The sequence below is a fragment of the Moschus berezovskii genome, chromosome 11 (genome assembly GCF_049115385.1).
Source record: "Moschus berezovskii isolate FMDL1 chromosome 11, NW_MosBer_1.0, whole genome shotgun sequence".
Taxonomy (NCBI): domain Eukaryota; kingdom Metazoa; phylum Chordata; class Mammalia; order Artiodactyla; family Moschidae; genus Moschus; species Moschus berezovskii.
Genome location: NC_142470.1, coordinates 1901462 through 1915840, shown reverse-complemented (window position 1 = coordinate 1915840; position 14379 = coordinate 1901462). Strand labels below are relative to the sequence as shown.

General features: G+C 65.5%; 1 protein-coding gene across 4 annotated transcripts in view; it reads left to right on the top strand.

Moving 5' to 3' along the window:
* RXRA (retinoid X receptor alpha) overlaps positions 1-13733 on the top strand; it is a 91079-nt gene extending 77346 nt beyond the window's left edge. For all 4 annotated transcript variants that reach the window (XM_055399052.2, XM_055399053.2, XM_055399051.2 and 1 more), the window contains exons 6-10: positions 3577-3706; positions 4916-5048; positions 7137-7228; positions 8669-8774; positions 10336-13733. In XM_055399052.2, the coding sequence (XP_055255027.1) occupies positions 3577-3706; positions 4916-5048; positions 7137-7228; positions 8669-8774; positions 10336-10483 (609 nt within the window). In that variant the 3' untranslated portion in view covers positions 10484-13733. The remainder of the gene's footprint in view (positions 1-3576; positions 3707-4915; positions 5049-7136; positions 7229-8668; positions 8775-10335) is intronic.
* Positions 13734-14379: the final 646 nt, after the last annotated feature.

The window sequence follows — 14379 nt, the reverse complement described above, 5'->3', positions numbered from 1 at the left end:
CCCCCACCTGGGAGCGCGCCTGGAGGGGGACCCTGTCATCACCCCCACCTGGGAGCATGCCTGGAGGGGGACCCCGTCACCCCCACCTGGGAGCGCGCCTGGAGGGGGACCCCGTCATCACCCCCACCTGGGAGCGCGCCTGGAGGGGGACCCCGTCATCACCCCCACCTGGGAGCGTGCCTGGAGGGGGACCCCGTCACCCCCCCACCTGGGAGCGCGCCTGGAGGGGGACCCCGTCATCACCCCCACCTGGGAGCGCGCCTGGAGGGGGACCCCGTCACCCCCACCTGGGAGTGCGCCTGGAGGGGGACCCCGTCATCACCCCCACCTGGGAGCGCGCCTGGAGGGGGACCCCGTCATCACCCCCACCTGGGAGCGCGCCTGGAGGGGGACCCCGTCACCCCCCCACCCCGCCTCCACAAGGCTCTGCTGCCAGTCAGGTAGGCGAGTTTTCGGTTGTTGGGCTCACGGCCCAGGACTCTAGGGCTCCCTTCCAGCTTCCTGTTGCCTCTGGCCCATTGTGCAGCCAGGCCCGTGGGCAGCCCTGGGTCTCAGCGTCGTCTGTGTCCCCGTGTGGGCTCAGGGCAGCCCTGAGGTCCCCCTGGCCTCTCCCCTCTGTTCTGTCCCCGCCCCCGCTGCAGCCCCAGGGCCCTTGCTCCTGCGGTTTCCTCTGTTCCTCCTCCGGCTTCAGCCTTGGAAAGTGTCCCTTCCTCGGGGAGCCCTTTCCCTCTCGACCCCCTTGTGCCCCCATTACGGGGGCTCAGCGCCCCTGACGCTGTGGGGGTCACGGCGCGGCGAGTGGTGGTTTGTTCTCCATCCTCGACGTCGGGCCGTCCCCCGTGCCCGGCTGTGGTCGGGGACAGGACCCTGCCGTGCCCGCGGGCGCCCGCTCACGGCTCCCCCAACCTCAGAGCGTGGGGGTCCCGTCTTGTCCGCGGTCACAGGACACCCCGCTTCCTTGTCCTCCTGTGATGGGGCGCCCCAGGCTGCAGCCCCTCTCAGACCCCCACTCTGGCTGCCCCGCCAGGGGAGGCAGGCCTCCTCCTTCTGGGGCAGTCGCCTCTTGTGTGCAGTGACCCCCCGCCCGGTTTGACCCTTGATGGCCCCTCTGGTCTGTGGCCCGACCTCACCCGACAGCACCTCTCCAGTCCCAGTGGGCAGCCAGGGCAGCAGCAAGGGCCTCACAATTGAGCAGAAACCCTGAAGAATCAGGGATCGACAGTGGTCGGCCAGGTTTTACTGTTGTCCGGTGGGGACACTGTCTGGGAGGACACGAGTCTGCCCTCTGTGCGCTCCGGGAATGCAGAACAGGTGGGCGATTTAGGGGCCAGGCCGGTGGGCTGGCTGGCGGGGACTCTGCCCTCTTGTGGCTGCTCCTGGCGGATTGGCCTGGGTCCCCCTCTGGGGCTGGCTCTTTGGGCCCCTTCCCCCAGACCAGGGACACCTGTCTTCCCTGGGGGAGCCTCAGGTCCCAGTCTGGGGGCCCCGCGGTCCCCTCCTAGGACAGGGAAGGCCCCGACCTCTCCGGCACGGGGCCAGAACTCATGAAACTGCTGTTCAATGAGGCCTGTTTTGTCTTTTTGTGGGAATCAAGCTCAGAGAAGTTAAGTACCTGCCAGAGGCCACCCAGCAGGATGGAGCCAGGTGGAGTTCGAGCTCCTCCCCCAGGGGAATCCCCTCCCTCCAGGCCTAGTCCCGCACCTCCGGTGCAGGTAACCTTTGCCCCCAGCTCTAGGTATGACCTGGCACCTGCCTCCAAGGGCCTGGCCTACTCCACCGGGCCTGCTCTGGGCCCCCTGGGGACTCAGGGAGGCTCCTGCTAGTGACCAGAGAAGGCCTGACCTCTGGGGCTTTAGCCCGGGACTGGTCGGTCTTCCCTAGGCCTTCCGCCCCGCCTCAGTGCAGCTCCCCGGACCCCGCCATCAAGCTTGACTTCCCACCCGTGGGCTGGAAGGGAACGGAGCAGGGTCCCTGAGGACTGGAGCCTGGCCCCAGGCTCTGGCTCGCTAGCCGCTGGGTGTATCGCTCGGGTGAGCCGGGTCCACAGTGCAGGCTAGCTCTGCCTGTGGCTGCAGTCATCCGGCGGACGGCGGACGGGATGGGTGTGTGATGCCTGGAGGGTGTGCTGGGCTTAGGCAGAGGGCGTCTGGGTGCCGTCTGTGCTGAGCTTCTGGTCGGTGCTCCCAGGTGGAGGCGGGAATGCTGTGTGGGCCGGCCCCCTGGGGCTTCGGTGTGACGGTGACTTAGGGGGCGTCTGGGCGCTGGTGCCTTCCACCCCTTTCCCCTGACTGGCCGTGCGCCCTGCAGGCTGCTTCTCCCGCGGCCCCAGGTCCTCCTCCTGCTCGCTGGTCCCTGTCCGCCCAGCTGGCCTCCGTGCCCCTCTGTCCCAGGCCTCCCACAAGAGCCCTCAGCAGGCCCTTCACAGGCCAGATTGTTTAGACTGCGCACTGCGGGAGGGCACATGGTTTCTATCAGGGAAGCTCCTCCAGGCCTGCCCACCCTGTTGGGGGATGCCTGGCCCACGTGGTTCCTGGAATGAGGCGCTTCCGCTGCCTGGTCCCCACCCCCAAGGGCCCTGCGGGTTCTCCGTCTGAGCCCTGCGGGCTGGAGCATGGAGCCACTGAGGCTGCCTGGGTTCCCCGTTTGTGAGGATGACCAAGTTAGGGGCTTCCCAGGTGGTAATGAATCCACCTGCAATGCAGAAGACACGGGTTCTATCCTTGGGTCAGAAAGATGCCCTGGAGGAGGAAATGGCATTCCACTCCAGTGTTCCTACCTGGAGAATCCCATGGACAGAGGAGCCTGGTGGGCTGCAGCCCGTGGGGTCTCAAGAATCAGACACGACTAAATGGGCACGCGCGCACCCCCCTTCTGATCAGAACTTTCCGGAACGGCTTCAGATGCACCCTTGTGTGTGCGCCACCTCCCAAGTCTGGGAGGAAGCAACACCACCAGAGGGGCTGGCACTGCCCACCCCCTCCCCAAGCCTGGTCTGCAACACGAGGTCACCCGGCTCCGGCCCAAGGACTGCAGCCGGGACCAAGGGTCATAAGACGGTGACCTTTTGGTGGCTGCTGGACAAATGACAGCAAACCGAGTGCCTAAATCAACACGGATTTTACTGCCTTACACTTCTCGAGGCCCGAAGTCTGAGATCTGTGTCCCTGGGCTAAGTCAGGGCATCAGCAGGGCTGGCCCTCTGAGGGGTGACGGGGGGGGGGCGGGCTGCGCCCCGGCCTCTCCAGCTCTGGAGGTACCCCGGGCCCCGGCTCCGGCCTTTCTTCCATGTTGGGGCGGCAGCTCTTCCCTCCTTGACCTTGGCCTCGGTCCTCACGTCCTCACCGCCTCTGACCTTCCCCCACCAGCAGGGGCTCTGTGATGTCCCCGGGCCCACCCACGCCTTCCAGGGTAACCTCCCCTCAGAACCCTTCACTCGGCCGTGTTCGTCGAGTCCTTTGTGCTGGGGTTCGGGGGCTGAGGTCGTGGGGGTCGTGGGGGCGTTGATCAGCCCCCGCCGCCGGGTCGGATCAGGGGCCCTGCTCCGAGCACGGTGCTCACCACGGTGCCCCTCCCCAGCCCAACGACCCCGTCACCAACATCTGCCAAGCGGCTGACAAGCAGCTCTTCACGCTGGTGGAGTGGGCCAAGCGGATCCCGCACTTCTCCGAGCTGCCCCTGGACGACCAGGTCATCCTGCTGCGGGCAGGTGAGGGCGGGCCTGGTGGGGGCGGGGCGAGGGGTTGGCAGGGGCGATGGGCGGGGCCTGTGGGGCGGGCGAGGGGGCGGAGCCCTGCTCCTGCAGGGAGTCCCAGAGGCAAGGGGCGCCGGGCAGAGAGAGGGGAGTGGGGGGCGCTGCTGGGGAGAAGGCCTGGGGACACAGGGCTGGGGAAGGGGCCTCAGAGGAGGGCAGTCTTGCTGGGCGCCCGGTTCTGCCGCTTGACGAGGTCTCATCCTCAGTCTCCTGGGCCCTGTGATTGGCCAGCGGGTGTCCGTCCACGATGGGCCCAGGGTTGGGGAGACGGTCCCTGGAAGAGCTTTCACTCTGACTGGGGCACAGACCCCAACCCCAGAGCTGACAGGAAAAGATGCCGGCCTGCGGGGTGGGGCGGGGCCCTGGGTGCTCGTGCTGAGCGGCAGCCTCTTTGTCTCCCGGGCTCTGTTTTCCGCTGTATAAAGTGGGGCCAATACTAGCTTCGCGGGGTTGAGTCATGATTGAACAGGATCACCCTTGTGACACGGTCACAGCCACCAGCCCGGAGCCTCTGGGGCAGCGGTGATGGTCACAGCCCCCACTGCCGAGTGCTCCGTGGGCTCCGGGCTGGGGTCTGAGACGGTCCCTAGTGACGCTCCGGAGACGGCTGGCGCGTCCGGTTTGCAGGAGCGCATGCACACAGGGTCTTTGCTCTGCCTCCTCCAGCCCTGCGCCCACGCCGCGTGTGCCAGGGACTCTCGGAGAGAGGGTGGCAGTCCCCCTTTGGCTCCACCGCTCCTGGGTTCCATCATTTACTGTTTTGTGGCACCCCCAAAACGTCAGCTCTGGGAGTCTGCGGTGGGGCTGCCCGAGAGGGCCCGGGGGCCCCCTCGCGCTCCGTGGCACCAGCGTCTGGCATGTACAGAGAGGGACTTCCTGGGCACCTGAGTGTGGAGGGCCCGGGCTAAGCAGCTGCGGGAGCTGCTCTGTGCGGGACTTAAGGGTCAGTGCTCGGGAAGCGCCCTTCTGTGGAAAGGTCATGGGCTCAGGGTTTCACGGAGGCCGTGCCTCGAGAGGGTGCGAGCTGCCCCCGGGGCGGGCCGGGCGCGGAGCCCTGCGGTGGACGAGTCCCTGCTGGCTCAGTGGGGGCGGTCCTGGGGGCGAGAGGGCGGGGCGGGGCCTGGAGACCCCGGTGACCCTGTGCGCCGCCCGCCCCGCCCGCAGGCTGGAACGAGCTGCTCATCGCCTCCTTCTCGCACCGCTCCATCGCCGTGAAGGACGGCATCCTTCTGGCCACCGGACTGCACGTGCACCGCAACAGCGCCCACAGCGCGGGCGTGGGCGCCATCTTCGACAGGTGGGCGCGCGCGCGGCCTCTGTGCCTGGCACGGGGCTACAGGTGGGGGCGCGCAGCCTCTGTGCCTGGCACGGGGCTACAGGTGGGGGCGCCCGCGGCCTCTGTGCCTGGCACGGGGCTATACTTGCGGAGACAGCAGGAGAGCCCCAGGACTGAGTCCCGGCTGGCTCAGAGGGCAAAGCGTCTGCCTGCAGCACGGGAGACCAGGGTTCGATCCCTGGGTCAGGAAGATCCCCTGGAGAAGGGAATGGCCACCCGTTGCAGTATTCTTGCCTGGAGAATCTCATGGACAGAGGAGCCTGGTGGGTTACAGTCTATGGGGTCGCTAAGAGTCGGACACAACTGAGCAACTTCCCTAAGATTAAAATCCCTGGCCCGCCCATGTACTGCAGCTCCCACTGCGGTGTCCTTCCCGCCACATCTGTGTGCGGGAAGGAAAGCAGCCCCATCTTTAAAACATAGTTAGACGGTGGTGCTGTCCCGGGGGAGCCGGCGAGGACTTCTCTGATCCATCGCGGCTCCGTGAGCCTGCGTGCGGCCTGGCCCAGGGCCCATGGCCATGTCCCAGCACCGCTCCAGGCCTGTCCCCCGCGGGGACGCTGCTCTCTGCTCCCTCCCCTCGTGGCACTCACCCAGGCGGCTGGCTGGTGCTGGATGGTGGTCAGGTGACTCTGTTCTCAGGCTCCGAAATCACAACTCGTCCGTCTCCACCGGTGGGGTCACTGGGATGCCTGTTCCCGTCCCTGGCTTGCTTTGCCTGTGGGCCTAGAGCACCTGAGCCTTCTGGGGACTGGGGTGTCAACCAGCCAGAGCTGGAGGGGCTGGGGAGGGGCGTGGGGGGTCCCTCAGGCTGGGGGGCTGCAGCACAGGGTGAGTGGACCCCCGGGGAGGGGAGGCAATGGGCGGGGTCCCAGCTGAGCCCTTGAGTGAAATGAGTCGCTTAGTCGTGTCTGACTCTGTGACTCCATGGACTGAATTCTCCAGGCCAGAATACAGGAGTGGGTAGCCTTTTCCTTCTGCAGGGATCTTCCCAGCCCAGGGATCGAACCCAGGTCTCCCACGTTGCAGGCGGATTCTTTTCCAACTGAGCCACCAGGGAAGCCTGAGCCCCTGAGTACAAGAACTTTACAGTGGGGGTGGGAGAGCAGCAGAGACCCCTGCTGTAGCCCCCTGGGGATAAATGCAGGAGCGTGCTGCTAGGTGGGACAGCTCAGGAAGAACGGGGGCGGCTCCTGACCGCTGCACCCCACCCGCCTGCCCCAGGCACCCTGGGCAGGCCCTGATTCGGACAGTGTGGGGCGCATCTCTGCCACAGGACATTTCAGTTCTTCAACAAACTCGAAGAGGGGGCTGTGGGGTGCTGGGTTTATTGCTTACATGCTCAGTCGCTCAGCCGTGTCCAACTCCCTGCGACCCCGTGGACTGTAGCCCGCCAGGCTCCCCTGTCCGTGGGTTTCTCCAGGCAAGAATACTGGAGTGGGTTGCTACTTCCTTCTCCAGAGGATCATATTGCTCACAGATGGATTCTTTAGCAAGCCCGTCCCTCCGAGGGCACATTTAGAAATGCCTCCCCAGCTGTGCGCCCAGCTGACAGCTCCAGGGACCCAAGTGCTTGGGAGGTGCCTGGTCATGGGAAGTGGCTCGGAGCCCCCTCTGGCAGCGAGCCAGGAGCAGGGAAGCCAGGAGCTGGGGAGGCGCCTTTCCACGGATGGAGGGAGTGGGGCAGGGATGGCATCCGGGCCTTGGCCTGGTCTGCAGCTGGGTGGGGACGTGTGCTGGTGGACTTCACCCCGGATGCACAGGACCCTGGCTCACCCTGCTGTCATGCGGTCCCCCTCTAGTCTCCGGGTTCTTGGAATAAAATCCCAAATGCTGAGCTCCTGGAGCTGGAGGAGAGGAGCCCTCTCCCCCCTCAGGGCTGGAGGGGACCGGCTGGGCGCAGGGACTGTCCTACCCTGTCTGGATCGCCTTACCCTTCTCAGTTGCCCTCTGGGCCTGCACGGAGTCTGTCGGGCAGTTTCTGGGGGTCCCGGGAGGGGCGCGGTCTAGCTTGGACGTTGGTGTTTGCCTTCCTCTCCCCCCACCCAGGGTGCTGACGGAGCTGGTGTCCAAGATGCGGGACATGCAGATGGACAAGACGGAGCTGGGCTGCCTGCGCGCCATCGTTCTTTTCAACCCCGGTACTGCCCGCCGTCCAGGCCCACTGTCCGCCCCCAGAGGGACCAAGGCAGCGGGGCGCCCACCGCAGCCCTGCAGCCCACTGATAGGGCGGGGTGGCCCCCTGCCCCTCCTCTGAGCCTGCCTGTCTCCCTTGTGATGGGCTCTGCTGCCAGAGTTCTGGAGCCCGGCTGGTCTGGGGGTGCTGGGGAGGGCACGGGGCAGGGGCAAACTCTGAGGGCTTCTCGAGGAAGTGCTGGGCTCTGACATGGCAGTGGGAGGGCGGGGCAGCTGCAGGGCCCGTGGGCCCTGAGTCCTCACCCTCCGTCGGCTCCTGTGCTGAGGGTCAGGCTGTGGTGAAGATGGGGTCCCCTAGTGGGCATAGCCCATTGCCAGGGGCATTTGTCTCCAGGCCTGTGCGTGAGCCCACGACCCTGCCAACACAGCCCTGCCCAGCAGGTCCCCACTGAAGTCGAGAGTGGCTTGGCTACTGGCACTGCTTTACCTGCTGGGGTCCAGACTTGGGGTTGCCGGGGGCGGAAGGGAGGTGGCCAGAGCTGGCACAGGCCCAGGTGTGGGGGGACCGGGGGCCCAGCTGCAGAGTAGTCTGCATTTCCCGAGGTGCCCAAGACCCCAGGCCACCGTGGCATTCATGCTGGGCACAGTACCCCTGCTGGGATGTCAGACAGCCAGGGTGGGGTCGGTGTGGGGGCCCCTGGCCTGGGGCTCAGAGGTCATCCAAGAGCAGGCCTGTCCCCAGGGCTGCATTGGCTTCAGATGGGCAGCATGGGGGCTCCAGCCTCTGCCCCCTAAGCCATCAGGGTGAACCATGTCTGTCAGGGCAGTAAGCCTGAATCCCAGTGCCCAGAGGGGGCTGTTGTTTGGGGTCAGTGGGGAGAGAGTTGTCGGGTGTCAGCTTGTGGGGTGACCTCAGAGACAAACAAGCAGAGAAGGGCTTGGCTTTGACCGACTGGGGAGCTCTCACTGCTTCAGGGGAGCCTGTGACCGCTGCCCAGATGACCCAGGGCAGCTTGTGCACCTTGGTCCTCACCCCTGGGCCCTGGGGTCTTGGTGGCTCTAGTCCCAGGCATCTCTGTCTACAGGCAGAGCCCCTTCCAGACCAGGCTTCTGCTGCCAGGGTCCCAGGGCTCAGGGTGGCTTCAGCCCCCACAGTGTGGTTTCAGACAGAACGAGGTTTGGAGCCTACATTTGGCTCAGAGGGGCTGAGACCCAATGCACTGGCGGTGACGCGGTTGCTGTGGTAACCAGGGGTGGTGGAAGCAGGCCCGTCCCACTTTCACGATGGGGTGGTGGGGTGGTGGGAGATCAGGGGACAGGCCCAAGGTTGAGTGGCCAGCACGCAGCAGGCAGGGCACACGTGCAGGGCCGCCTCATCTGGATGGGGCCTCTGGGTCCCCACTTCCCAGAGCCGGGCCCTGACCTGTGGCCCCTCTCCCTCGCAGACTCCAAGGGGCTCTCAAACCCAGCTGAGGTGGAGGCACTTCGCGAGAAGGTCTACGCGTCCCTGGAGGCGTACTGCAAACATAAGTATCCCGAGCAGCCAGGAAGGTGAGATCCGGCTACAGTCTCCGCCCAGATGGGCCTCAGGGTCTGGGGACCCTGCCCTTCAGACACTCCTGTGGGTTAGAAGGCAGCTGCCCTCCCAGGGCAGCTGGGGACCCAGGCGCTCTTCCGCCCCACCAGACACAGTGTAGCTGGTGCACAGTAGGCATGCTTGACTCTAGAGCGCGTGAACCAAGGCGGTGCTTTCCTCTGCCAGCCAGCTAGAGGCAGGGCTCTGGTGTGCTCACCCTGGCAGGGATGAATGCTAACACATAGTAGGTGCTTTACGAGTGTGTGCGGAGCAGATGGCCGTGGTCTGAGCACAGAGCCTGCCTGATTCTCTCCCTACCGACCATGGGCCTGGGAGGGCTGGACTTGTCTCCTTGCCGGGTCCACCGAGCCAGGTGCCCAGTGGGTTTCTGGAAGACGGTGGCTGCAGACTGGTTGTCCAGATTCCTGCCTCCTCTCTTCCTGGACCGGCCTCTGTCTGCTGGAAGGGGGTGGGGCCCCAGGGCCCCAGGCCTGATTCTGCCCTCGCCCGCCCCGCCAGCCGGCAGACACATGGTTAAGTGTCCAACCAGCCTCATCTGGTTTAAAGTGAAACTTCCCGGAGGAGGGGTGGCAGGCCCGCCTGTTTTTCCTGGCTCCCCGCCCCGGCCCATCTCGCCAGCTCAGCAGAAAACAGCGCGTTCTCTGGCCCTGCTCCAGACTCCGAGCTGCGTTTTTGCCTTTAAAACGTGGATTGTGTTGCAGCCAAGCCCTGGGCTTTCCCCCTGAAATAAAGACATTGTTAATAATTAGTGAGGTCCCAGGGTCCCCGGAGGGTCGTGTGGAGAAGGCCTGGAAGTACTAGGGGTGGGGACTGGGGTCCGGGGTTGGGGTAGATGTGGACGTTTGGGGGGAGGGCATTGGGCCCCGTCCCCACACGGCAGCTGTCCTTGGCACAGAGCGCAGGAGCCTGGCGCCCCTCCCCCCCAAAGTCTCCTCTGCCCCTCCACCGTCCAGCGTCCTCCCCAGAAACCCTGCAGTGGGGCAGGCGCGGCCCAAGGGGCCTCCTCCCCCTCCCCACACCTGCCCTGTTCGACTTCAGCTGCCCTGCTGCAGCTCTTTCTGGGCAAGGTGGGTGCTGTTGTGAGCCCCCTTGGAGGCTTCTTGGAGCTCAGACCTGCCCCCCAGCTCAGGAGCGGCTTCATCTCGAGAGGGCGGCGGCCAGGGGCTTTGCTGGTGCTCAGATCTGCTGTCAGAGCCCTTCTTCCCACGTAAAATCCTGCCACAACCCCTGCTGCACTTGGAGAAAGCCCGCCGCGCCTTTTAACTTCCCCCGCGAAGCCCTGATCAGCCCGCCCCAGCCTGGCCGCCTGCCCTTCATCCTGAGTCTCTGCCCTGGGGCCGTCCTCTTGGGGTCTAATGCTCCTGGGCCGTGGTCCCCCTCTGCGTCCATCCTCTGCCCGAGAGGGCCCTCCCCGTGTGACAGCCTCGGGGGCTGGAGCGGTGAGACACGGGCCTGCCCCTGGAGGCCGCGGGCCGGGTGGGAGGGCGGCGGGCTCTCACGCGGCTCCACCCACAGGTTCGCCAAGCTGCTGCTGCGCCTCCCAGCCCTGCGCTCCATCGGCCTCAAGTGCCTGGAGCACCTCTTCTTTTTCAAGCTCATCGGGGACACGCCCATCGACACCTTCCTCATGGAGATGCTGGAGGCCCCGCACCAGATGACTTAGGCCCGCTGGCCCCACCCCGCCCTCCTCTGCCTGCCACGGACCTGGGGGCATGGCCCGCCACTGCTGAGCCCGCGCTGCCGGCCGCCCTCCTCCTTTTCCACACGACTCGTCTGGACCAGGCAGCGGGCATCCCGGGGCGGCTGCTGGAGCGGCAGGAGCTGGTGTGAGCCCCAGTAGGGGGGAACCCAGGCAGGCTGACGGGGTTCACGCCGCCACCCCCGGAGCCGTAGCGGTCAGAGGGCGGCTGGGCTCCGTCACGTTCTGTGGTTGCTGGGTTTGGAAATCTCCTGTGCGAGCTCCTCTGTTTGCAAGGATCCCTCTGCCTCCTGTGTTGGCTGGTGCCCTGCCCTCCCAGTTTCACCTGCGATCGGGAGGAGGGGACAGGTGGCGGGGGCTGCCAAAGACCCCCGCCTGCCTCCTGGGAGGACAGGAGGGGCTCTGGTCCCTCAGAGTGAAGGGTGAGCAACCCCTTTTTCCAAAGATGACTTTCAACCTGCTCCCCAAGCCGGTCAGATTAGGAGCTGACCTCTGTGCTGGGTTTGGGGGTCACCTAAGGCTGCAGAGACACCTGCGCACCCCATCCCACATCCGTGCTCTCTGCGTTGTCCTGGTTTTAGCTTCTGGTCCCACGTGGTCCTGTCCAGCCCACCCCCAAACCTTCCAGCCTGTGCAGAGGGCTGAGGCTGGCCCCCAATCCTGCAGGGCGTGCCCTATCTCTAGTGGACCGGAGGTCTGCTGACCACCCAGGAGGCCCACGGGGACAGGAGGGGAGGAGGGTCCTCGGTCGGCCGCGCACACTGAGGGAGGCCAGCGGGGTCCAGAGCTGGAGGTACCTGTGGGCACTCGGCTGCAGGGAGTGGACAGCTGGTTGGGGCCTGCAGCACTCTGGGCAGGGAGGCCGCTTGGCTGGCTGGCGTCTCGCGGGCCCCTGGGGTGGGGGGGCTCCCAGAGACAGGCTGTCATCGCGTGTCCGTCCGCACCCGCTCTGGTCGGGACCCGGCAGGCCCAGCGTCCTGGGCCGGGTCTCTTAGGGTGAAGGCCTCTTTGCACCGTTGCGCGCTCCCTCCGGTCTGTTTTCCCATCTCACACACCGAAACCTGGCGTTTGTTGACTGGGGGCCGGAACTGGGTGCGTGGGGTCCTGCCGGAACTGGGTGCGTGGGGTCCCGCCGCCCCTGCCAGCGGCCCCAGAGCAGGAGTTGGGGTAGGCGTTGTGGCTGCTCCCCCAAGCCTGTATCCCCGGGGGGTTGTGGGGGTGCCCCAGAGGCTGGATGGGGACAGGCCGGCCTCTCAGCCTCTGTGGGGAAGAGCATGTCCGTTCTTTGCCCTCCAGGGTCCAGCCCAGGCTGAGCGTGTGGAGGACGTCACAGTCACTTCCTTTCTCTGGGCCCCCCCATTCCCACCCGCAGGAGACACGTCCCTGGCTGCCCCGGCACCCACCGCGTAAGCCCTCTGCGGCAGAGGTGGGGCGAGCCGGGGCCTGCCCAGCCCCCCGGAGGTCTCGGCCACCTTTGGGGGTGTGGTTGGGTCAGCAGAGTGACACAGGCACCCTGGGGTCCTCTCCCTGGGGTCCCCCCCGGTGGTGGGTTTGTAGGTCTGCCCCCCACCCCACACCCAGTGCCTTCTGTAGCTGGATACACCCTGTCCACGCCCAGCCTGCCCGCTGCCCTGGACCGCTCTGGAGCCCACATGGGGCCCTGCGGGGGCTGGCCTCAGGGGCCCCCCGGCTGCCCTGCCCCAAGCCAGAAGCCCCCAGCAGCGCCCCCCCCGCCGCCCGGCCTCCTGCCTCCCCCCGGCCCCGCCATGGCATCCCGGGCCGAGCCCCCTGTCTTCTCGGGCGCTGTCATGGTCATGTCCTTGCTGTGTTTGGAAAGGTGATGGTGGGGAAATGGCACGTTACTCAGTAGATAGACGTTTTCTTTAACCAGGCCTTCAGTAGACCAATCTGGTTCAATTAAGGTGATTTTTTGGTAATTATCATTTTGGTGGGACAGTCTTTAATTTTCTAAAGATAGCACTGACGTCAGCTCGGTTAGCCATCCGTGCGCGTCCCGCTCACTGGACGCTTCCGGCACGGCCCCCCACCCTGCCCCCAGCATCACCTCCCGCTCGGTCACCAGGCGGGGCTCCCGCGGCCGAGGAGTGAAGGCGACTGCGCCTCAGGTTCGGAAGGTGTCGGCCAGGCCAGCCTCTGGCTTGCCCCCCACTGGGCGTTTCCCTGGAAGCTGGCCTGCCCGGGGACATCCGTGCAGAGGGACCCCGTGTCAGCCGCTGGCCCTCATCCCCCCGGGGGGAGGACTGACCCCCGCCCTGGGCGTCCCAGGAGGGTTGAGGCTGGCAGACACCCCGGGGCAAGTGCTGGAGACCACGCTGCGCTCCCTGCTCCATGGAGGCACTGGTTGGGCCCAGCCGGAATGTCCAGCCGGAGCCTGACGGGCTGATGTTGCTCCGCCATGGAATTCGGTCCCTGCCCACGCAGGTGTGTGTGGACACACCCGTGCTGTAGAGACCCCGCGTGCACAGACCTGCTCGCCATCCACAGACACACAGACCAGTTACCAGCGTTTTCTGTTTATTTCTAATCAAGACTCCCCCCGACCCCATTTTCCTATAAATTTGCTTGTTGTAAGCAAGTATGTAAGGACCCCTTCTTTGGTGAAATCCGGGTTCGAATGAATACCTTGAGGCAAGGAGACGCATCTATTTTAAGATGCTTTGGAGCAAAGAGCTTTAGCCGTTGCCAGTCCTTAGCAATGCCTTAGCCGGGGCTTGTAGCTCGCAGAGGATGACGTACAGAGAAAAAGAGAAGACGTCTAAAGCATCGGGAAAGGTAGAAAAAAAATCTATTTTTGTACAAATGTAATTTTATCCCTCATGTGTAACTTGGAGGACGTGGCGGGGAGGGGGACTTGTTTTGTTTCTGCTTCTAGAGGTGGAGGCTTTCTGAGTCAACGTCGGGATGCCGGCCGGGCGTGCGGGCCTCGGACAACACTGCTGCGGGCGAGAAGGTGGGCCTGGAACTCTCGAGGTTTTCCTTCCCTTCCGAGTAACGTCCAAGCCTCGCTCTGCGTGCTCCCCGTGGCCAGCTGGCCTTCCCGCGACTGACTGTGAAATTACTTCCCCCCACGTGACTGTTCTCGAAAACATCGCGGCCGCAGGTGCCGGGCGAACAATGGTGTCAGAATTGTGGAAAAGAGACTCAGAGCAAAACGTGAGAGGAGAAACAAACGAAACATGAGCGTTTAAAAATACCCCTCAGCTTGCCTTTGTTCAGGGGGCTTTCCTGTCGGGACTGGAAGCCGGCCGCGTGGGGGCTTCCGGCTGCCCTGGACAGGGAGGGCCTGTTGCCTTCACCCTGCCCGGAGGGCCGCAGCAGGCACCCCAGCTGCCCTCCGAAGGTGGTGGCGGCCAGTCCCCAGCAGCGAGACCGACTTGGGGCTGCTGGGCCCTTCCTCCTCCTGGTTCTGCTCTGCATCTCAGGGCTCTTGGGTAACCACCTCCGTGCCTGGGCCCCGTCCAAGAGGGGCGCCCTGAGCCTTTTCGGGGCTGGGCGTGGGCCGGGTCCGGCCCTTGTGTCGGCATTAGCCCTTACGGGCGGGAGGTTCGCACGGCCCCAGGATGAGTGATGTCATCCAGCTGCCCCATTAATGAGCAGGTAGTGGCGCCCACCTGCTCCCACTTGTCTCCACACCATCTGGGGGCTGGACGGGGCCCGGCCGCAGATGCCTGCAGTGCCCCAACCCTCTCCTGCACCTCCGTCCGGCTGGCACCCTCCGGGGGCCCGGGGTGTCCTGGGGATGGAAGCCCTGAGGCCCACAGCCCTGCTCGGTGGCGCAGGACACATTGTACCGAGGGCAGAGGTGGTTCCCGGGGGAGGCGTGCACCTGATGATGAGTC